At 43.6% G+C, this 24,515-nt stretch overlaps 1 protein-coding gene and 1 long non-coding RNA gene across 3 annotated transcripts; one reads left to right on the top strand and one right to left on the bottom strand.

The window, feature by feature from the left end:
* The first annotated feature begins 252 nt into the window (after window positions 1–252).
* Window positions 253–4,833, top strand: LOC310767441. 2 transcript variants are annotated; one of them, XR_014550906.1, is made up of 3 exons: window positions 253–481; window positions 1,508–2,020; window positions 4,528–4,833. It is a non-coding gene; the product is annotated as an uncharacterized lncRNA (long non-coding RNA). The 2 variants fall into 2 exon arrangements; XR_014550907.1 differs by lacking the exon at window positions 253–481 and having other exon boundaries at window positions 1,242–2,020.
* A 4,892-nt stretch (window positions 4,834–9,725) lies between these two features.
* CCT5 (chaperonin containing TCP1 subunit 5) lies at window positions 9,726–24,090 on the bottom strand. Its single transcript, XM_083624330.1, has 11 exons — window positions 23,836–24,090; window positions 22,441–22,501; window positions 22,186–22,350; window positions 18,986–19,184; window positions 16,979–17,171; window positions 16,398–16,547; window positions 14,643–14,762; window positions 14,375–14,560; window positions 13,019–13,156; window positions 10,657–10,837; window positions 9,726–9,976 (listed from the first exon to the last, which is right to left on the bottom strand). The coding sequence occupies exons 1-11, from the start codon at window positions 23,938–23,940 to the stop codon at window positions 9,849–9,851; spliced, it is 1,626 nt and encodes a 541-aa protein (XP_083480456.1). The 5' UTR covers window positions 23,941–24,090; the 3' UTR covers window positions 9,726–9,848.
* Between the last annotated feature and the right edge of the window lie 425 nt (window positions 24,091–24,515).

Genomic DNA, 24,515 nt, shown 5'->3' with positions numbered 1-24,515 from the left:
CAATATTGTTTTTCTCTTATCCTTGTTTATTTCCTGCCTGGCAGGTTACTTGATTGGATTGCCTGAGGAGCCTGGCCATTCTTTTGTAGTGATAAATACTTATTCAAACACCCTTAAGACAGGATTTGTGAAGGAAAAGACAATGGGGAGGCTTTTCCACTTTGACCATGCATTGCTCAGTTTAGGAATCAAAATGGTTCCAGGTTGGCCTTCCTGTGATGATCTATGTATGTGCGGTTATGAACATTGCCATATATCTAAGACCATAAAATTCCTATTACAGTCTGGAGAGGCAATGGAATGCCCCTGCCGGGTGAAGTCCAACTGCTGCCTTAGCAGCCCCGGGGAAGAAGCCTGGGCCGGGGGCCTGGAGGGCCGGGGCTGCCCAGACAAGGCCCCCTCCTGATCTCACCGATGGGTCCAAAGGAAAGCAGAGCGAGACCTTTGACACCAGCCTGGCTGCAGGAGTTGCCGGAAGGAGGTGTGCAATCGTTTTAGGGACTCCGCTCCAGATTGTGTGGGATTTACTCCTCAGCCTTTTATTCTCCCAAAGATATCCCACAAGGCAGCAGAGGTTTAGGATCAGTTTTCCTTCTACATGGGCTGAGCCCCTCAGTTCCCTCTGCAGCACAGGCTGAAACCACCTTCTTGACCATTGAACCCGCTACTGTCTTATAGTCTTGGACTCCAAGGCCAGTCCAATAAAATTCCCTGCCTGAGGCTCAGAACAAGATGCCATCCCTATTTCACATTTAGTTAAATCTCGCTTCAGCACTGGTAACAGCATACAGCACTCTCCACCACAGCTTAGGGCAATATGGAGTATGTGAAGATTGTCCAAAGTATACATGACGCAAAAATCAGAAGCAAAGTCTGATCCTTTCTTTCATTTGGACTTATCCAATGAGGCAGAGGGACTATGTGAGACATTTTCAGTACAAGCTGATTGGAATTCCTAAGACAGAAAACCACAAAATATTTCAGTTACAGAAAGGTAGCCGTGTTGGTCTGCCATAGTCAAAACAAAAAAAATTTTTTTCTTTCCAGTAGCACCTTAAAGACCAACTAAGTTAGTTCTTGGTATGAGCTTTCGTGTGCATGCACACTTCGTCAGATACACAGTGTGTATCTGACGAAGTGTGCATGCACACGAAAGCTCATACCAAGAACTAACTTAGTTGGTCTTTAAGGTGCTACTGGAAAGAAAAAAAATTTTTTTGTTTTAAAATATTTCAGGACTTTAGTTGCAGAGTTTTGGTACTTTTGTCAATAGGAAAAGGGAATCTGTGTTGAATTCAATTAATTATAGGTCTGGTTTCGGAAGGCTGTCCTGAAAAGATCCAGGTAGTTGGTGGGGGGAGTTGGAAGGAGGGAGAAGCAGAAAAAATATGCTGAGAATGTGACTGGGAGGAGCAGAAAAAAATAATTTCCATCTACTTTTCATGAAACTGCTTGACGTCTAAGTACATAATGTTCTCTGACTCTTTGTACCCATTTTCTGTTCCAGAAACCTGACAGCTCTAGTTAAAATTCTTCTTTGGCAATCACTCATAGCTGAGTAAGATTGTCTTCCATAAACACGGTTTTAACGACGAGTCTGTAGGTGACTGTGGAGGCCAAGACAGTGGAACCTCGACTTACGTACGGCTCTTACATTACGACCTTCAGTAGGTGCTTCGACTTATGAACTTTCCCCTGGATACAAACAGAGGCCTTGCCAGCAGCCCGCAGCTCACCCGGCCGGCTGCAGAGCAGCGCTGAGGCCTCTGCTGCCAGGGAGGGGGCCCCCATCCCACCCCCGAAGCTGTGGAAGAGGTGCCGCCTGCAAGAGGCACAGCAGGGCGCACTGCAGCCTTAAACCCTGCCAAGGAACCAACCTGAGGAAGTCCAGAGAAGAACCTGGCCTGGCAAGAAAAAAAAGAACCTGGACAAAGTGAATCAGCTCTTTACTGACCCTTGCCCCACCCCCAGCTTGTAGCCAAGTAAGCCCACTCACCCTCAGTGCATGTAAGAAAAAAAAGTTACTTTTTTTCTTTTTTAAAAAAATAATATTTATTACTTTTAAAGATTTACAGAAAAGGAAGAGAAAAAGAAAAAAGACAAAAGAGAAACAAAGAAAGAAAAAAAACAATACAATACAATATATAAACAATACAAAACACAACCTAAACATATTAAACTAAACTAAACAAAACCCTAACCCACCTTAACCCTAACCAAAACAAAACACTAACCATTTAAAAACATACATCACACCTTTTCCTTTTCCATCTTTCATTCCCTTGTTTCCTCGACTTTCTCTCACCTCCCTTTTTGTATTCCACTTCTATTAATTGTTTCAGCAAATCCTTTCCATCTTTCTCGATTTTCTGTCATATTATGAATATCTTAACATATTTTTTATCATTAAAATTAAAATACTTATATATGCTTAACTCCTTATAACATTTCTGCTAAGGCCATAAAATTCCTTTCCACCATTTTTCTATCATTCATTAATTTTACAGTATTTCTATATATAAACTTTAAATTCTCTAATGTTCTTCCACCATCTCCTCTCCCTGGTTTCGGATTCTGCCAGTCCTTTCCGTCAATTCCATATAGTCCATCAACCTGGAGATCTTATGTCCGAGGCTCTTAACTCTTTTCCAGGTCCCTTCTGCAGGTCTTCTTCATATTCTTTAATGCCAAAGAGCAGATCTCGAGAAGACTCCAACCTAACGATGCTTTTATTCCTTCCAGGCAGGTCAACCAAATTTCCATAGTTAAAGCTGAGGTCTATAAGATGTTTCATGACATGTTTCAAAATTCCTCCAAATCCAAAGGCCCCCAGAACTCCAATCTCCTCCAGACCCAAGTCCATGTCCCAAAAGTCAGTTGATCCCTGCATAGAGGGATTTTTCCAACTTTCCTTCTTCCGTTCAAGCCGGGATCCAATCCTCAAAATCTGCCTTTTTCTAGATTCAATCATAGAAGGCCTCAACTTGTAATCCTCAATTTGCTTCTGTAAGACTGAGGATCCCGCTTGTATTACTTTAGGCTCAACAACCACAGCTTTCTCTTTCTCTTTCTCCTCCACAATTTGTCCTGCCAAAGTAGATTCTTGTACCAAGTCCTGAATTATTTCTGTGTTGGTGCTCACTTTTTGACTCCAATTAGTCACTTTTTGATCCAAATTGTCAAATGCGCCGAGGGCCTTCTGGCGGTTCCCTCATTGCGAGAAGCAAAGCTACAGGGAACCAGGCAGAGGGCCTTCTCGGTAGTGGCGCCTGCCCTGTGGAACGCCCTCCCATCGGATGTCAAAGCGATAAATAACTACCTGACATTCAGAAGACATCTTAAGGCAGCCCTGTTCAGGGAAGTTTTTAATCTGTGATATTTTAGTGTATTTTTGGTTTTCTGTGGAAGCCGCCCAGAGTGGCTGGGGAAACCCAGCCAGATGGGCGGGGTACAAATAATAAATTATTATTATTATTATTATAATTATTATAATTTTAAAAGAGATGTCATCTGTCTTCTTATGAAGCTGTTCCAGCGAGTAGCTTATCTTGCATAATACCGTCACAATGGCTTCTCCTGTCAACATTTTGAGTGGTCCAAGGTCAATCTCTGGTTCTCACAATTACTTATCTTGCAGCTGGTGATTCCCCAGTTGCACTCCTGTGACAGTTTCAAAGACTCCCTCTAGAGGGAAACAGTCTCCACTTGTATCAATCCTTTCAGACAGAATTCAAGCCATAAAAATAGTTCCAATTTCCAGTTACTTTTCCTCCTTTTTAAACGCAGAAGAGGACAATGGAAACAGTATCTTTCTCTTATTTAACTAGCTGTCAAAAATGTTTTGTTCACAGTCAATGAACTCTCCCAAAACTTCACTCTTTCTGGCAGCTCTTACCAGGTTCGGAGCAGTGGTAATTTGGTTTTTCACTCTCTCCTGCAGGCTCACTAAGTCCAAAATTCCCCCCCTCTTCTCCTGCTTCCAAGGGGGGTTTTGTAGCTTTAATCAATGAAAATTTAATCCTTTGCCAAAAGCTTTCGAAGACTTTAGCTTATAACGTCTTTGCTTCAATCTATTTACAAAAGGGGAAGGCGGACTTCCTGTTTAAGACCTTCCCCGTTTCGGTGCCAAATTAAGGTATTTAAAGATCCAATTTTCCGTTCTACTCACGGGTAGTTGTTTAAAATCCAATTGTCCACAGGAAAAAGTCAGCGCTCTCCGGCAACAGCAATGCAGCTTCACTCCGTGAAAGAAGCAGTCAATTTGAAGCACCACGCCACTCACCCCACGTCGCTCCGGATCCCCAAAACAGGGTTTCCCCGCGAGTAGGGGAGGCGCAAAAGGTGCCAGCCGAATCCCAGGTTCACAAGCTTCTCCCGCCTGTGATTTCAGTGGGTCTCCGCCTTCGCCGTGGCGGTCAGACCCTGCTTTTCACGGAGCAAGTTCCTCCCGATCGGAGGAGCTCCGCCATTGCCGGAGGCGCCAACCCGGAAGTCCGGAGGCGCCAACCCGGAAGTCAAAAAAAAAAGTTAATTTTTTTCATCTACAATACAGTACTGTCTTATTTATAGTACAGTACATTGATTATTGCCTTCATTTTATGGATCCATGGTCTCGTTAGACAGTAAAATCCATGTTAAATTGCTGTTTTAGGGGGTGTTTTTCATTGTCTAAAGCGGATCAATTAACTTTTCCATTACTTTCGATGGAAAAGTGCGCCTCTACTTATGTATGTTTCTAGTTATGACCAGATCTCCAGAATGGATTATGGTTATAAGTAGAGGTTCCACTGTAATGGTTAATACTTCTAAATAAATTACTTATGTCCAGCATAATTGAAATTGAAATACTTTATTGTCACTTGTACAACTTGTATACAGTGGTACCTCGGGTTAAGAACTTAATTCATTCTGGAGGTCCATTCTTAACCTGAAACTGTTCTTAACCTGAAGCACCACTTTAGCTAATGGGGCCTCCTGCTGCCGCCGCGCCGCCGGAGCACAATTTCTGTTCTCATCCTGAAGCAAAGTTCTTAACCCAAGGTACTATTTCTGGGTTAGCGGAGTCTGTAACGTGAAGCGTCTGTAACCTGAAGCATCTGTAACACGAGGTACCACTGTACAGTGAGATTACACAAGCACCCCCCACTCAGCTCTCTTAGTCTTAATTCCCCTCGTTTACTGACGCACACCCACCAAACCCGAAAGTCAGTTGCCCTGTTGTTATCTTTTCATTCAGTGGCCCAACAGTCCACGGATAGTTGTTCTTTACCCTGTTGGTGTGACTAATCATGCTTCTGTATCTTCTGCCCGAGGGCAGGAAATCAAGAATGTGCCGGCCAGGGTGTGAATCATCCCTGAGAATTTTCCGCACTCTCCTGAGGCAACCTTCTTCTGCTATTTCATCCAGCGGATTCATGGGACAGCCCATAATATCTTGTGCTGTATTCACCACCCTCTGTAGGCACGTCCTATCAGTTGATGTCAAACCAGCGTACCATACTGTGATGCAGTATGAAAGGACACTTTCTATTGTTGACCGGTAGAAGATCATCAAATGTTGATTGACATAATAGAGAGATGTAATACTAAAAACAAGCCTAGAGGTGGTCCCTATGATCATGTTTTCCTATACCTACATAAGCTTAAAGTTAATATTTGTGCATGTATCAAAGCTGTCTCATGCAGCCACAAAATTAATAAATCTATGCCCTAACAAGACTGGTCCCAATGAGCTGCCCCAGCACCACATCAAAAGTCATCCATTGCCAATTATTTTCTAATTAAATAGTAGCGAAGGTTGGGGGCAATTTGAATCGAAGAAATGCTGTGTAAGGCTGCTTCTGAGAAGAGGGCCAGAATGTCATGCATGCTTTAGCTGATATTCCTGCATGGCAGGGGGGTGGCCTAGATGACCCTCAAGATCCCTTCCACCGCTCTACAATTCTGTGGTTTGAGAGAGGCCTGCCTTTGGACGCCAGGCTTGAACCCCTCCTCCCAGATCTATACTACCTGAATTTATCTACAATTGTTTTATCAATAATATATACTTAATGGATGTGGGGAACCAGGAAGAGTAAAGATTTAATTTTGTTTCTAATCTATTCTAACCCCAATAAAGGCAAATTAAACAAATTACAGTACCGGGGGCAGCAGAGGAGACCCAATTACTAAATTTAAATCACCACTAGATGTTGCCATAATGTAGGCTTGTTGCTGCTCGTTGCCTCTTAATCCTATGCCAAGGCTGCTGCCATCTGCACTTGAGGCTCTGCACCCTTTTGGTAATGCTGATCACATGGAGGGAAGACACACAACTAGGCAGACATAGGTTAGTCTTGTTAGTCTTTAAATTTTTTAAAGATAAACCCCTCTGGAAATTGTTACAGTGGAAGGCACAAAATTTGGCCACGTGAAGTGGAAATCCATCAGCCTTAGGAGGAAACTTGTCCAGATACATCCTAACATCACCTCTTCTAATCAAAATGCAAACATGCAAAACATTTTGAACATTACAGGTGGGTTTAATCCTGTATCTGAAGTTGTTGGAAGACTACTGATATAGACAGCAGCTGGGCTGTTATGTCCAAAATCTGGAGTCCACAATTTCATAAAAAGATTAAGTCAGATAGAAATAAGCCAAGAAGTGAGGAATGGCAAAGCAAGACTCCTTTTTATACAAATTGGGTCAACAGCAGGGAAAAGTCATAGGGGGGCAACCCTGAGATAACAACTTCTGAAATAATCTCTCAGCTGACGTTTGAATCACAGTTGTAGTCAGGGCATGCACAAATTTTAAGCCATTTATTTGTGGTCAGTTACAACTCGCTCCTGCTTTCCTGTGCATCCTCCAGCAGGTGTCAGAGTTTCAACTCTAGATATTTTGGTCTGGACTGGAGACAGCAGGGAAAATAGGCATTTAGAGTGTTTCTAGTGGGTGCTCCCCACTTAATGTGACTTCACCTATACCCACAGGGGTCCAGAATATGACCCCTGCATAAGTGGGGGGGGGGCATCTGTATAATCTACTCTTGCATATGGCTTTCATATTCTTATTCCGCTCAGGGTGGCAATTTTCTAACCCTTCTGGCTTTAGAAAAGCAGGGCTTGGCTAAGACTAGAGTGTAGTGTAAAGCAAACAGATACCCATACTCTGCCTCCTTGTGGTGGAGTCTGCTACCAGAAATTTTATACGGTACACCACCACCTATGGACTGAGGCTTTTCAATGACTTCGCCCATCCCAAAATGTACTATAGATTCTGGCGTATTAGGCGACTGGGCGTATTAGACGACCCCCTGGGCGTATTAGACTACGCTGGGCAGCTCTGCGCTGGGAGAAAGCCGCTTGGCGTGGAGCGGAGCCCGCCGCCCGCTACTGCTGCTTCTGAAGCAGCGGGGGACGGGCTCTGCGCTGGGACCGCCACTGGCTGGTGCTGCTTCAGAGCCGCTACAGCAGCAGCGGGAGGGAGGCTCCGCTCCGTGCTGCCCATACCCGGCGTATAAGACGACCCCCGACTTTTTAACCTTTTCCGGGGTTAAAAAGTCGTCTTATACGCCAGAATCTACGGTATAAATCTGCCACGTAGGAAGCTGACACTGTGGGGTGCCTGAGCACTGTGTCTGACCCCTAGCTTCATTTCCATGTAGGACACTGTCACATAAAATTCCCTCCCTGCCAACAATTGCCAATGCAACCACAGGCAAGTACCGTATTTTTCGCCCAATAGGACGCACTTTTTCCCCTTCAAAAATGAAGGGGAAATGTGTGTGCGTCCTATGGGGCAAATACAGGCTTTCACTGAAGCCTGGAAAGCGAGAGGGGTCAGTGTGCACCGACCCCTCTTGCTCTCCAGGCTTCACGAAGCCCTGCGCAACCCTCGGGAGCCCGGCGCGAAAACCGCGCCGGGCTCCGAAGGGCGTGCAGAGCTGCCTGCACTTCGAAGCCTGGGGAGACCGGCGCGGCTCCCTAGGCTTGCGGATAGCAGGCTGTTCTGGGGGCTGGGGTTGGGGGAAGCTCGGGCTTCCCCCGCGCCAGCCCCGTGCCTGGGGGGGAAATAAAATTTTTTTTCTTTATTCCCCCCCCCCCCCAAAAAAACTAGGTGCGTCCTATGGGGCGAAAAATATGGTAACTCACGACTTTTCATCCCAGAAGATAACCTGGGTCATCCCAGATGGCTAAAAATACCGTATTTTTCGCTCCATTGGACGCACCGGACCATAGGAGGGGGAGAAGAGGGGAAAAAAAATTTTCTTGTTCTCCCCCTCTAAAACAAGGTGCCTTCAAGGTACATTCACCAGAGCTTGTGGGGCTGGCGGTGGGGGGAAGCGCTGCTTTCCCCCACCGCCAGCCTCAAAGATCCCTGAAGCCTTTGGAGCGCAGCGCCCCGCTGCCCTGCAGAGGCTGTGCACGCAGCCGTCCCCAAGCTAGAGCAGCAAGACGGAGCCCTCGTCTTGCTGTTCTGGCTTGGGAACAGCCTTGCTAGCTTCTGCAGGACAGCGAGGTGAAGGCACCCCGCTGCCCTGGAGAGGCTGTGCGCGCAGCCATCCCCAAGCTAGAGCAGCGAGACGCGAGCGCTCCACAGTGCTCCGTCTTCCTGTTCTGGCTTTGGGCTTAGCGGCGCAGCATGCATTCGCTCTATAGGATGCACATTTTTGGAGGGGAAAATGTGCGTCCTATAGAACGAAAAATACGGTAATAATGGGTGATTAATACTTCAAAATAACCCATGGACTTATCATAGGCCTCTTTGTGCATGTGTGTGAATAATCCTATTCCAGAAGGCTTCAAACTTCAATTCCCCAGTTGGTTTATGGTTTTGAAAACTGTCAAGCTTCCTTAATAATTGCAAATAGCATCCGTTCACTGTGTAAGCTCATCAGCAACATAAAATAAAAACACTGGAAAAGTTTCCAACCAAACATCACTGACTGCCAAACAAGCAAGGTACTTCAGGCAAACTGTAACCACATCTAGTAGTTGGAAACAACCTCCTTGGTGAGCCAAACCACCTACCAAAAGAGCATGCCTTGTCAAGACTGCATTTCAATTTATTAGCCTTCATGCTAATGAAGCATGACATTGCTTCAGCTCTTTTACAGCCTTCCCCGTGTTAAATTGTAAAAAATGAGAAACAGCTAGGTGTAATCGGCACACTATATTTCCCCAGATAACGTTACTCAGCAATTTTATGTTGAGATGTTAAAAACTGAACCCTGCAGCCTAACAACCACTGGCCTAATCAGTGGCCTCCAATCACTACCATTTGTAATGTACAATCTCTTGGTACACCAATAGCCTATCTATAAAGTTATGGTGTCACTAAAATTCTTCCAGCACCAAGCAAAAACAAAGACTGCAAGTATCTGGCAAAAAAGAAAGCATCTGGTTATCAGTGTATTGATGAGACTCTTTTCCAGAACCATAAGCACTCTGTTTTGCTGCTCTTCCAAAACCCACATCTTTTTTTATTTCAAGTTCCTCCCAGTTACAATTCCACAAAGCCCACTTTAATACAATCCATGCTAAAATCCAAAAATTAGGGCGACAGTGTTATACAATGTACTAATGTACTTTCTATACTAACACCACAAGGAAACGAGAGCAGTAGATTAAAAGCTACAGATAATGTGAACAATTTAACGTTTCTATTTCTACAGTATCTTTGTATAAGAGGAGCTGGGACCCAGCATAACTTAAGAAAAAGAACAATGAAACTTTTGAAAAAGTACTGACACCACAACAGCTATTTATTGATGTAAATAAGTATATCAAACAGAAACGGCCTACGAGAAAACACTGGAATTGGGCTGATGGGACCACTGCAATTGAAACATGTCAGGTTTAATTTTTTATTCTTCAGATTCACCAGGCTTGCGAATATCATCAATCTTCAGAATCATTCTAACCATTTGAGTAGCCAGAGAGATCTGCTGCTTCTTGCCAATCAAAGTTTCTATAACATGTTGTTCCTTCATATCTGCCAAGAGAAAGAAAATGTGAATGTACTGCGTTCACTTAAAATTATTTAACATTCCCAGCACAATACAAGAACATAGAAAACAGATCTGTTCTATGCATCAGCAAGGAATAGATTTCTATGTATGTTCTTGTTACAACAATTCATTTTATTCAGTGGTAAGAGCAGTAACTAGCAGAACTAGAGTTGCCTGCAGACTCTAGAAACATTTATCCAGCCTGTGCCTTAGGACCAATGGCTGGTACAATCAAGAGTTAGAAGGACCCAAAGGGAAGATCACATTGTATGGGATTATAAGAACCTGGAATAGGCCAAGAGCCCATCCTGGCTAGCTTCTGATTCTCAGGTGGCCAACCAGATGACTATAGAAAGCCCCCAAGCAGCACCTAAGAGCAAGAGCACTCTCCCCGTGTGCGATTTCCAACAGCTGGTGTTCAGAGACAAATGGCCTAAGGCATAGCCCAATTCTCCATGGAATCTCCCCTGGAATGTCAATGGCACAAAAGGAATGCCACTCTATTTCACTAAATCCAATTGAAGAGCCCATCTTTTGGAGTGGGTGACAAGCTCAGAATATTAATGACATTCAGGTGTTTCTAAGAAATTATGTGCAGTAGAATAACAATTGTTACATTCACTGACACTTATCTGAAAATAAAGCTGGCACTTGTGGTCCGTACCATTTGTCCCTTTGCGTAAGCAGTCAATACCCAAAGCAGAGTTTTCTTCTTTCACTTGCCGAGCCCGCACTGCAGCCATTGTCTGTATAGGATTCATGCCACTATTCTCAGCAAGTGCCATTGGAATGGCTTCGAGGGCATCAGCAAAAGCCCTCATGGCATACTGCTCCAGTGATGGGCACTAGGAGAACAAGTATCACAGAATAAGAAGTCGGAAAACAGAGCCTTCTTTATGTTTTAATAACTGTTTACCTGAAAATATATGCTATTCTTTTTTTTTAAAAAAAACAACCAAACAGAACACAAGACGTTTAGCTACAAGAACCTGCTTATGAGATGTGCCTTTCAATCTTAACTGCCTACTTTATTATATCTTTCTCCACTTAGAATCATAGACTTAACAGGATTGTAGCTGTAACCATCTTTGCGGAGTGAGGAGTGACATTATACAGAGAATTATGTTTTTCCAGCTGACAAAATATAGCTTCCTTCCCTACCCTCAAAACCAAAGCTACTACATAAAAATCTAAAGTTGATATTAATTATTGTATTAAATATTAAGAAATATTGAATATTAATAAGTGGGGAATTCAGATGCTGAATGATACAGAATAAAAGCTTCAAGAGATTCTCTCACTTTTATAAGCCTGAATTCTGGTGCATAAACCCAGTCACTATTACCCTGAATATGCTTGTATTTTTCATGTGACCATGACATTTTTTTTCATTTATTAAATTTATATTGACACTCCTCATCTATCACACCATTTTGGCTTTACCTCACCCAACATTTTTATTTTATCTATCCTAAAGTTTAACAGCATGAAGTAAGAGCAAAGTCTAAGGAAGTGCTGCTTCAGTTCTGCATTCCACCCCAAAGAGGAACAACAGAAGCAGCAGTGCTCCCAGCAGCAGCAGCAGCCATCAACTATACTGCTTATATATGAAGCCTTATAAGTCAGTTAGACGGAGCAGCTAGGTAAACATGAACAGCTGTGCTGTTAGACGCTGTGATCAGAAAGACATGTACCTGAGCATAACCTGTTGAGCCCCGTTTTATATATTTTTACATTGTATCTTTACTTTATGGGAAACAGGACTGTGGGTTTTTTTTTGTTTATTGTTAGTGTTTTAGACTGTGTGCCTATTTGTCATTTTACTGATCCAGTTTCCCTTTGCAACTGCTTTGGTACTCTGCTCCCCCCCCCCAAAAGGCTTCTTCTCTCTTCCACCTCCATATTAGCTACATGGACAAAACAAACCACTCAAGACTCACATAGTGAATATAATGTCATGAGGCCATATAATGAATCATATTTGGCTGGGTGATTATGCCAATGAGGACAAGTGAGTTCAATTTATATGAGCAACTCAACAGTTCTGCAAGGAGTACAAGTAATAATCCAAGGAGGTGTCTGTATATATGCAGGCTAACACCCCAGCCCAATAAATGTGTAAAACAGATAACTCTGCTAAGGAAAAAACTAGTATAATTATACTTCAAGAACAGCTCCAAAAACAAAACAAAAGGAAGAAAGGAAAAGCAGCAACTCTCCTCCCCTTAAAAAAATGAGATACATGTGGCCCTCCAGAAAGCATTCCCACTGCCATCAAAATGCATCCAGTCCTTTTCCCAATCTGTCAGGTAGCTTAGGATGAGAGGGGGAAATAATGGTCCAAGGCCATCCATTCAAATTCATGACTGAGATGGGATTTAAACTCATTTTTTCCTGGTTCAAGTCTGACACTCCAATATACTACAGTGACTGAATTTTAGAGATGGGCCTAGATGCCAATAATTTGAAGATTTCTTGTGTGGGAGCATGCAAGCATCTATTTTTAGGTTTAAAGTGATACTACACATCTGAAGAATATTGCAGTTTTATCAGCTCTGGTCCATGGGGTCACGAAGAGTCGGACATGACTAAACGACTAAACAACACCAACAACAACAATATTAATGCCTACAATTACGGGTTTATGTTTGCTGGACTTTATACTTGTGGGCATTAAAAAAGAAAAAGGATATCAAAGGACGTAACAACTTAGGTTGTAATCCTAACGCTGTTTGCTTTGGCAGCAGCCCCACTGAATTCAGCTGGACTTATTTCTGGGTACATAGGTATGGTTAGGTTTGTGCATTTAGTTCTGAAACAGTTTTGAGAAGAGTGCCTGGCGTGCTCTGGTCCAGGGGGTCACGAAGAGTCGGACACGACTAAACAACAACAACAACAAATTTGCAGGTGCTTCACTAGAAACCACGAGTAGAAACAAAATTGGATCTGCAGTGCAGCATCCGTAGTTCTACGAAAGCTTAATGTAAAGTTGGTCAGCATGGCATATCAACTAACTTCTTTTTTACCTTATCTGCTGTTTCACTAACAGCCAGCGCACAAGAGATCTCAGAAGCACCTCCGCCATAAACGATACGGTTGTCACGAACAAGATTCCTGATCACACATAATGCATCATGAAGGGATCGTTTGGCTTCTTCAATGATCTTCAATTAGACAATGCAATTGCAGACACACAAGAAAGGTGAGGTTATAGCACTTTTCCAATAAACAGAAAATACAACAAGCATACAAAATTTGAACAGCAGATTCCACTAGCAATTTTACTGCTGTCATTTGCCCAGTTTCACTCTTTTTAGTGGCTTAAAATTAAAAAGCACGGCTACCCAAAAATCCTATCAAAACAGTTAGGCTGAAATCCTATTTCCATTTATCAGTTGAGTAAACCCTACTGAATAGAATGAGACTTGCTTCTGAGTAGGACTGCTGTTCTAAAAATCCGCACAACCCCTCCTCCAGCTACTTCTATCTGTATCAGAAGCAACAGCACACAAAAGGTATGATCTGCAGCCCTTTCCTGCCTCCCAAGAATTCCTTTCGGACAGCAGTTCTCCTGTCCAACTCAGGATGAGCAAACAACACTACTATTCAGTTTTGATGCTTCTACTGAAGGTCTACAAACTTAATTTCAAAGTGGCAAAATTAATTTGATAATCTAGTTTTAGAAGGTTCACTGGTTGAAGACAAAAAGTGGGATAATAATTATGCTCACAACACAGTGAAACAAATAAAACTCTTTAATTTCAACATGATGTGCATGTGGGAGTAAAACATGTAAAGAGCAGAACAGGTACATTCAAGCAGTAGAAAGGCCTGATGACATTAAAAAGGTAATCACAATTTTGAGGGTGTGCAGGAGGCTGCAGGGGAAAGGCAAGGATGGAGAAGTTCCCTTGAAAAAGTGAAAATCTGCTGTGCAAGCAGAACACAATGTTAATGCAACCTGTTATGTTTAAACAAACCCTTAAGGTATCCAGAATTAAGAGCCAACTATCCACCCCACTCCTCGACCCGCTTTTTGGGGCTGGGGCTGGGGCTGGGGGTGGGGCAAAGCTGGGCTTCCCCCGCCAGCCCCGACAAACTCCTGAGGAGCTCTGGGGTAGCCCGCAAAGCCTCCGCAGGGCAGCGGGATGAAGGCTCCCCCCTGCGGAGGCTTCGCGGGCTACCCCAGAAGCCAGAACAGCTAGAGAGAGTGCTGTGCAGCGCTCCCTCTAGCTGTTTTAGCTTCTGCCTTAGTGGCACAAAGCCTCCGCAGGGCAGTGGGTTAGGAATTCCTATTAAGGCAGATCAAAGCAAAACAGTACAAAGATTTTAACAGAAAAAAAACAACTGCGGACACTATCTGATTAAATTAGCTCACTCACCATTTTATTTCCACCTCTAATGAAGATGGTCACAGCTCTGGAATTTTTGCATTGCTCAATTACAAGCATTCTGTCTTTTGTGGTTCCAAATGAGAGCTCTTTGACAATGCCAGCAAATCCTAGTTTTTCAGGTGTGAGCTCACAAAAACGAGGTACAATGCGGCCTCCAGTTGCAATGGCAATCAACTGAAAGCAATCAGAAAAGCTATGAATGACAAACCTTAAAGTACACGGGAAAAATAAGGAGTAGCAAGTGACTCATACTTACTTCTATTTCAGGACCACCAACCCAGCGAACGGCAGGTAACTCATTCTGAAGCAGTAAGTGATTGGCCTCATCATCAAATCCCCACTGGCAAATAGCTAGGGTTGCACCAGTGTCTTTGATCTAAAATACATACATACATACATACATACATACATACATAATTTATTCAGTGCTTTTTTTCAAGAAAAATAGTTGCTGGAACTCACCATCAAGTTGTTACAGTAAGTAGCCGCATGAATTGGGGCAGCCCTGAACAGATGCCAGTTACATTCACCACCCATGGAGGTGCTAAAAACTATGGCAAGCTCTCTCCCTAGCTGGTTTGGGGGTTGCCCCTGGTTGTGGTGCACATCAAATAAATGTGCAGCTTGGAAGGGCCTTCATGCTAACATTCCTGCAATGGTAGAGGCCTGGCTTGAAAGCTTAAAGCCTACCGCTGCTACACAGGAGACGGATGGAAGAAAAGGAAACATGAATTGGTCCTGCGCCATAGTTTGACCAATCACAGCTAGGTAGAGTCATAGATCTCAAAAAAGTGCAGACTCACACATGCTGGTCAGCTTCTGTTTTGACTTGAAATGTTAGTTTTGAGCGTCTCAGAAGTACATAAAAGTAAGAAGTGGGCAGGGGAGCACTGGTTCACAATTTTACTCCCAGCTTTAGAAGGATTGAGTGGTATCCAACAAAGCAAAACTCAGAACAGACTCATTGAAAATCAAGAGGCTTAGACATGAATAGTGAATACAGTACACTGGATTCCATCTCTGAGTGCAACTTACATCAGCCTCACTTCTAAATCCTAATCAAGTGCATATCCACTTCAAAGCTACTCCAAGACGATTCTCTGACATCATTAAACTTCTGATTTTATGCAAGATAAACCTTGCTGTAAATAGGAAATTCAGAAATGTTGTTCAATTTCCTTTTAGTATTGCAAGAAGTATAATCTGGGCTAAGTGCATACAGAAATTCTGCAGAAGCGCATTTCCACACACACCTCTCTTTAAACGTTAGAAACTTTAAACATAGATTGCAAAACTATGCTTAGAAGTCTGGAAGATAAATCTCACAAGCCACAGAGGTGGATAAATAAGCTATCTAGTGGCAGGGGGACAATGTTTCAGTGTCTTGCACAGCACCTTCCCCTACCCATGATTAGGAATACCAGAATTATGCAAAAACTGCTTTTATATATGGGTTATATTATTTGGCATCCCTTGATAAAGAATTTGAATAACCTGCATGTGGAATATAAACTTTAGGAGTGGAATATATACAACACTGGTGCTGGAGGAGACTCTTGAGAGTCCCATGGACTGCAAGAAGATCAAACCTATCCATTCTTAGGAAATCAGCCCTGAGTGCTCACTGGAAGGACAGATCCTGAAGCTGAGGCTCCAATACTTTGGCCACCTCATGAGAAAAGAAGACGCCCTGGAAAAGACCCTGATGCTGGGAAAGGTTGAGGGCACAAGAAGAAGGGGATGGCAGAGGACGAGATTCGTTGGACAGTGTTCTTGAAGCTACCAGCATGAGTTTGACCAAACTGCGGGAGGCAGTGGAAGACATGCTCTGGTCCATGGGGTCACGAAGACTCGGACACGACTAAACGACAACAACATATACAACACTGAACACAATGGTCACTTTCAGTACTATTTGGCAAGAGTGTTAATTGTCAAATGCAAGTGAAGATTTTTATGACACTTTTCAAAAGCCTTTTAGCATATTAAAACAAATAAGTATCATACTAACCTGTTTCACCATCTCATCAAACTTCTCCTTCTCGTACTGCTGCAATGCCCTATAGTCTTCCACAGATGTTACATCAAGCTTATGCTTAGTTTTTGGCTTAGGTGGCTCAAATGGGCAAGTCAGTATTGCAATTTTAACATCTTTAAGTTCCTGGGAAAATAAGGGCTAGAGTTAAAGTGGGCAATAAACTTTCAAGTTTTAACGATTATTAATTAATGGTTTCCTCAAGAACAAACCACCCCAGATAATAATGGTAATACAATGGTACCTCTGGTTACAAATTTAATTTGTTCTGGAGGTCCGTTCTTAAACTGAAACCCTTCCTAACCTGAGATACTACTTTAGCTAATGGGGCCTGCCGCCACACGATTTCTGTTCCCATCCTGAGGTAAAGTTCTTAACCCTAGGTACTACTTCCAGGTTAGCGGCGTCTGCAACCCAAAGTGTTTGTAACCCAAAGTACCACTGTAATAATACATTTTGAGTTGATTTAAAAAAAACAGCTGGACTTAAGCAGCAATAAGAAAACTCAAGGTTTACAAAGAAAAAAATCACATTATCAAATCAACAAGGTCACTCACTTTAGGCATCTGTGGGTGGCTGAAGTCTTTATCTACTATCACACCTTTTACTAGTTGGGTGTCCTCCAGTCTACCACCGACCTTGCCCTGGACTTTTATCAGCTCAAAATCAACATCTCTGCGCTCCATATCTGCCACAGTTAGCACTGCATTTACAGCTATTTCTGCCATTTGTCTGTGGCAACGATTAATTCTAAAAATGAAAGGAAGTGTCATTATAAAATATTCAGGTAATTAAAAAAAATCAAAATCAAACATTGTAGACCCGAATGGCTTACTGAAGATTTTGGAGAACTCACAGAATAAATATTAATCTTTAAACTATGTTGACACAAGCTCACTTTAAACTTATGATCAAACTGCATATTACGTTAATCACTTTTCCTCAATGCCACCACTTTTATTTTGAAGAAAAATAACTTATCAGCAGAAATCAGTGAGAAGAGAAAATCAAACTGTAGAGGAGGAGTGAAGAACCTCAGGTCTGCAAGGTCTTTTTGAGCTAACCACAGCCACCTTTGGCCTGATGTCGTATGATGTCAGACATAGGAAACATCAAGCCAGCACTGAAAACTTCAAGCTGCAACTAAAGGATGAAGAATCAGAAGTGCACTCTAAGCGTGTTTCTGATTCTTTCCTTGCAGCTATGTCTTGACTCTGAATTAAAGTTGGGGCTGCAAAGGAACAATTTTTTTTGCAAGTCTGGCTGAACTTTGTGACCTAACATCAGGTGGGTGTCTAACCTGTCAATGCAGGCCATGCCTGACCTAGAGAAATTGCAAGCAGCTGTCTCTGCTTCCTCACTCTTTTCTTTGGGTGACACAACATAGGTGGTTCATCATGGAGGCAGTTACTTCATCTTCTCACTTGTTTACCTTTGCTCTCCCTCTGCATGGAACTCTGGTGGAGAGTGGGCCTGATGAGCCCAAAGCTACCCAATACACCACACAGTAAAAGGACAAAAAAGCAGGTAAGAAGAAGAAGAGTTTGGATTTGATATCCCGCCTTATCACTACCCTAAGGAGTCTCAAAGCTGCTAACAATCTCCTTTACCTTCCTCCCCCACAACAAACACTCTGTGAGGTGAGTGAGGCTGAGAGACTTCAGAGAAGTGTGACTAGCCCAGCAGCTGCATGTGGAAGAGCAGGGACGTGAACCTGGTTCACCAGATTACGAGTCCACCGCTCTGGCAGCTGCTCTTCCAAAAAGCAGTAACTACCTACTTTTGCTCACCAAAACAACGAGCACACAAGCAGGTGTAGCCTACCAGATGAAAAGAGCAAATGAGTGATCAGAAGCAGCAGCAACCATCACTTTCCCAGTCCTTGCTGTTGCAAGAAAGCAGCAAGAAACAGCTGCTGCTCCTTCTCACCCACCCTCTTCTATCAATGGGTAGCATTCAGTGGAGGCTTGGGTTCAATTGTCACCACCTGTAGAACACTGGTGAGTGAATTAAGTAACTGCTCCTTCCTTGATTAATCTGGCGCACCACAACTTCCAGAGAGAAGAGTAAGTGAGCAGTCAAACACATTTCTCTTAAGAAAGGGTGAGCAAAAGCAGATAGGTGTGTGGGTGCTGTGTTCATTCTTGTACCTCCTCTGGCTACTCTCAAAGGTGGCAGGGCAGAGGCAGTCTGGGGCATTCCTGCTTCTGTGGCAGTTCACTGTTTGGTAATCTTTCCTCACTAGCAACAGTTGAAAATCAGCAGGTTTTCCTTCAAAATAAGGCTCAGTGTTAAGCACATTGCTAGTTATACTCAATGCTAGTTATACTCAATAGACACAATGAAGCATTGTACTTAAATCATTCAAGTCCTTTGATTACAATGAATCTACTCTGTATAATGTAATTGGGCTGAATATTACCCATTGCTTTAAAAAACACACCATGTGCTCAGTGTAATGCATAAATCAACTCTCAGTAACCATAAGCTCAAACAGAAATTTGCCTGCAGAATTACAATACCTAGGAGTATTAATTTTTTTAAAAGAAGTAGTGTGTACTTACACTTTAGAGCCCAGAGTAGTCTTTGCTGTCTGAATGAGAGGCTCTAGGTTCTCTGGGTCAACAGGAAAACTGTCACTGATCTTGTCCAAGTTCTCAATAGCAATGCGAGCAGCTTGTTCATACCCATCTGCTATTCTGATAGGATGAATACCACGATCCAACAAGTGCTCTGCCTGTTCCAATAGAGCACCTGCAAGAACTGCAGAAACAAAGTTGTAACAAAAACGTTTTGCCTCTTTAATAGGCAATTTTACCTCCATTATTATTTATTAAATTTCTATACTGCTCATCATCCGAAGATCAAAAGGTGGTTTACAATATAAAACCACAAAACTACATACCATAATAACAAACAAATAATTCCCCCCACCGCAGTTTAAAAGCCAATACAGTGGTACCTCAGGTTAAGTACTTAATTCGTTCTAGAGGTCCGTTCTTAACCTGAAACTGTTCTTAACCTGAAGCACCACTTTAGCTAATGGGGCTTCCTGCTGCTGCTGCTGCGCCGCCGGAGCAAGATTTCCTGAAGCAAAGTTCTTAACCTGAAGCATTATTTCTGGGTTAGCGGAGTCTGTAACCTGAAGTGTATGTAACCTGAAGCGTATGTAACCCGAGGTACCACTGTACACTGTTTAATTAGCCAAAAGCTTGTGAGGTGAGGAATGTTTTTCCTGGCACCTAAAGAGAAGTTCCTGAAACAGACAGCTGTGTGCAAGCAAGTCCATGAATATTTTTATTAATATACCTGCCAACACACACCATTTAGAATATTTTGAAGAATACCAACTAACTGAAAAACCTAAATCTTCCAGTTTTACAAGAACTTGATATTGAACAATAACTTGGAAATCATTTTACCAGCTACAATCAGATGATCAGGTAAATAGGTATTTATAGGGTTTTGAAGCCAAGTAGGATAGAAAGACTAAAGATGTCCAATTCAAAGTAATAGTTGCCCTAGTCTCATAATTTCCAAAAACCATTTTTAATGAGATATTATATAGAATGTGAAACGTAATATCCAATATAATAGCAAGAGTAAAATATAAAATCAAGGCAGTGTGTCAATATAACACAAATTAACCCATACATAAAATAAACAACTTAAAATATAGCTATATAAAGCATTATTCCATCAGAAAATAAGCTCCATCCTACAGAAACAAATTGCTCCCGCTGATACAATTCTGGAGACAGAGGACTGGCCAGTGCTGCCAATTTGAAGATTAAGATGCTTACATTTTTTCATTTTGAAAATTTGGGAAAAGATCATTGGTCATGGAACACAAAACTTTTGTGTTACTGAGATTAGACCTACTGAAATGAATGGATTTAAGTTTATCAATTTGTATGGGTCTACAGTGGTACCTCGGGTTAAGAACTTAATTTGTTCTGAAGATCCGTTCTTAACCTGAAGCACCACTTTAGCTAATGGGGCCTCCTGCTGCTGCTGCACAATTTCTGTTCTCATCCTGAAGCAAAGTTCTTAACCTGAGGTACTATTTCTGGGTTAGTGGAGTCTGTAACCTGAAGCATCTGTAACCTGAAGCGTCTGTAACCTGAGGTACCACTGTATTTCAAGTATGACAAAGTTGGACATCACCCAGTGCCAGTTCTGTTTTATAGAACTTAAAGGTAAAGGGACCCCTGACGATTAGGTCCAGTCGTGGCCGACTCTGGGGTTGCGGCGCCCATCTCACTTTATTGGCCAAGGGAGCCGGCGTACAGCTTCCGGGTCATGTGGCCAGCATGACAAAGCCACTTCCGGTGAACCAGAGCAGCACTCGGAAATGCTGTTTACCTTCCTGCCGGAGCAGTACCTATTTATCTACTTGCACTTTGACGTGCTCTCGAACTGCTAGGTTGGCAGGAGCAGGGACCGAGCAACGGGAGCTCACCCCGTCACGGGGATTCGAACCGCCAACCTTCTGATCGGCAAGTCCTAGGCTCTGTGGTTTAACCCACAGTGCCACCCACGTCCCTTTATAGAACATACTGAACATTAAATAAAACTCAATTTATTTCAAAGTATCCTCTTTCATTCAGGTAGGTAGCTGTGTTGGTCTGACGCAGTTGAAATACATAAAAAAACTGTCCAGTAGCACCTTAGAGACCAACTAAGTTTGTTCTTGGTATAAGCTTTTGTGTGCATGCACACTTCTTCAGATACACTGAAACAGAACTTATATATAGTGGGGGGGGGGGTTCCCTCAGGAGGGTAGCAGGAGATGGGTGATTGACTCAATGGGTATGAAACTTAGTTGGTCTCTAAGGTGCTACTGGACAATATCTCCTCTTATCATAGTTCCAGTTACAGATAGGTAGCCGTGTTGGTCTGCCATAGTCAAAACAAAACATTTTTTTTCCTTCCAGTAGCACCTTAAAGACCAACTAAGTTAGTTCTTGGTATGAGCTTTCGTGTGCATGCTTGGTATGAGCTTTCGTGTGTATCTGAAGAAGTGTGCATGCACACGAAAGCTCATACCAAGAACTAACTTAGTTGGTCTTTAAGGTGCTACTGGAAGGAAAATAATTTTTTGTTTCCTCTTATCATGTTAACCTTTGAATTTCATGTACTTAGCAAGTTTCATCATGAGCAGAGATGATAAAACCACTTTTACCACCTCAAATATTAGTGTGGATAAAAACGGAGTACCACAATTTAAGACCTATCACGCAATTTTACAAACACTGGGAGGAATCCCTATTGAATACACATTCTCTAGTAAATGTGCAAAACTATTTAGTTTAAAGAAACTGATCCAGGTGCACAATCCATGCAGTTACTGCAAATAATGCCATTTTATGCTACTCAACTGGGTTAAAGTTTTATGCACTGGCAACTGATCAACTGCTATAAGCTGTAGCTTTGACTCTTTTATAAACAAAAACACAATGTGGCAATGTGTATAATTAAATACAGTGGTACCTTGGTTTTCGAACATAATCCATTCTGGAAGACTGTTCCAAGTTCTGAAATGTTCGAAAACCGAAAACTCAATAGCCGACAGCTAGGCCTCAGGATTTTGCACTCAGTGAAAGCCGCACGGAATGTTAGACTTCCGAGGAGTGTTCAAAAACCGAGGTACCAGTTACATATGATACTTAGTCGTTACTGTCAAACTTAGCATTTTTTATAAGGAACTTGAAATCACTTTTAAAGTTACAAAATTTCAACACATAAGATTCAGTAATCTTACCAACAACACCTGTGGTCCCATCCCCAATCTCATCATCCTGAGATTTCGCCAGCTCAACCATAAGTTTAGCAATCTGATGGTCCACATCCATCATATTCAAGATGGTGGCACCATCGTTTGTCACAGTCACATCACCATCCTTGTCAACCATCATTTTATCAAGGCCTGCAACAAACATTGAAACAAAATGCCAGTATGAATAGAAAAGTATTTTAACACAGCAGATTTAAAGGTTTATAACATAATTATACTTACCATTGGGCCCAAGTGAAGATCTTAGAGTATTGGCTACTGCCTTAGCTGCCAATATGTGAGACTATAAAACACAAGTACAGAACCAGTATTACAAAATCTTGCAAGAACAGAGATGGAGACAGAGCTGCCTCTTTTTAATTTTTTTATATTTCATTAGCTAAATGGAATAGACGTATAACATAAGGGTCACCAAGAAATGTAACCATTCATATAATTCTTTCTGTAATTGAACCTGTACATATAGATGAATTATACAACCTGAATGACTGCATCATTTTCGTGTCTCCAAGAACATGGAGAGTATTTGCTAGGCAGGGAGTTAGCTCCTTTCCGAAACTTTCAAAATGAAAGGAAAGGAGCTCTCTCTCGTTCACCCCCCCCCAAAAGCTTTCAAACGGTTAGTGCAGTGTGACGACAGTGTTAGTGCAGTGTGACGACATTCCTGTCCCTCTGGATCGTCAAGGATCCCGATCAATTCTGTCAAACGCTCCAAAGAGAGATGAAAACAGAAAGGGACGGGAAGGGGAAAATAAGGTGTAGAACACGGGTGTCAAACACAAGGCCCGTGGGCCGAATCCGGCCCGCCAGACCTCGTCATGTGGCCCGTGTAGCCGCTGCTGGCCTTCACCTTTTATTCTCGCTTTTTTTTTTTACACAAGAAAGCCGCCTCTTCAGCGCATGCGCAGCAGCCTACAAGCCAGAGAACGTCTGCCCTCTAGCGGTGCCGGCCATTCTACACAGGAAACCTCCACTTTACATAGTATAGTATAGATACAACCGGCCCTTTGAGGGTGACCAAACTGCTGATGCGGCCCCTGATGAATTTGAGTTTGACACCCCTGGTGTGGAACATGGGTAGGCAACCCAAGGCCCGGGGGCCAGATCCGGCCCAATCGCCTTCTAAATCTGGCCCATGGTCTGTCGGGGAATCAGTGTGTTTTTACATGAGCAGAATGTGTCCTTTTATTTAAAATGCATCTCTGGGTCATTTGTGGGGCATAGGAATGCAGTCCGGCCCCCCACAAGGTCTGAGGGACGGTGGACCGGCCCGGCGGAAAAAGTCTGCAGACCCCTGGTGTAGAAGGAGGGTCGGGGGAAATAAAACAAGGCGGCCTGCAGGGAGAAGGGGGAGGGGTCGAACTCCCGAGGGGGGGCTGAGGGGGGCACGAACACGCGCCACAGGGAGGGAGGTCGGAGCTCCGCGCAAAGGGGCCGGAGCGAGGCGGCGGCTCCGAGATGCCCCACCAACGAGCAGCGAGAGCCCAGCGCGCCGCCCTGAGCCCGCCAGGGGAGAGAGGCGGGTAACGGCGGCGTGAGGCGGCTCTTGCAGGACCAGGATCGGCCTTTGAATCCGAGCGCCGGCCTCCCCCGCCCGCCCAACCGCCCGCCGCGTACCTTGAGGGCCTCTATGCCGGTGGAGCGGCTTTTCCGCTCCTGGTCCTTGAGGATGAGGAAGGGCCGCCCGTACTCGTCGAAGGCCAGAGTCCCCATGGCCGACATGGCGGCGGGAGGCAGAGAAAGGGATGGAGGCCTCGGAGCGGCCGCGTGAGGGAAACGCCAACTCCCGCTGCCGCTCCCGTCTCGCGAGAACCTCCCGACGGGCACCTCGCCCAAACGGTTCTGGAAGGGTCTGGGGCAGAGGCGCGAGCGCGCATGCGCTACGGTCACGCCGAACCGTCATAGAGATAGAGGGAGGGGTTACCATCTGAACTTCCGGCTTAAAAGCGAAAGCCTCTCTACGCTACGTGTTTAACCCATCTACGTCGTTTCTTTTGTATACCGCCTTCCTGTGTTGGTCTACGCGAGGCGGTTTACAAGGAAGCGAACCAACATGCGCCACGAAGATCGCAGTTCTTATAACGGACCCGCGTCCAATACAAATAAGTCCCAACAAAAACAAGCCCCTGTTAGCACCTCTTCCATCATCTGAGATCAGTGGCGTAGCGTGGGTTGTCAGCACCCGGGGCAAGGCAAGTAATTTGCGCCCCCTAACCCGTGGATTTGCGCCCCCTAACCCGTGGATTTGCGCCCCCTAACCCATGGATTTGCCCTAACCCCAGATGTTGCGCCCGGTG

Source organism: Podarcis filfolensis, assembly GCF_964270895.1.
Source record: "Podarcis filfolensis genome assembly, chromosome: 7".
In the NCBI taxonomy this organism is placed as follows: domain Eukaryota; kingdom Metazoa; phylum Chordata; class Lepidosauria; order Squamata; family Lacertidae; genus Podarcis; species Podarcis filfolensis.
The sequence above is the reverse complement of the archived record's forward strand: the minus strand, read 5'-3'. Positions and strand labels throughout refer to the sequence as shown.

Excerpts from the sequence above, each read along its gene's own strand:
- CCT5 (XM_083624330.1), bottom strand. The coding sequence starts at position 23,940 with ATGTCGGCCATGGGGACTCTGGCCTTCGACGAGTACGGGCGGCCCTTC. Across the intron at positions 19,185-22,185 it reads TGGGACCACAGGTGTTGTTG|TTCTTGCAGGTGCTCTATTG; the intron begins GTAAGATTACTG and ends TTGTTTCTGCAG. Across the intron at positions 9,977-10,656 it reads CTTACGCAAAGGGACAAATG|ATATGAAGGAACAACATGTT; the intron begins GTACGGACCACA and ends TTCTCTTGGCAG.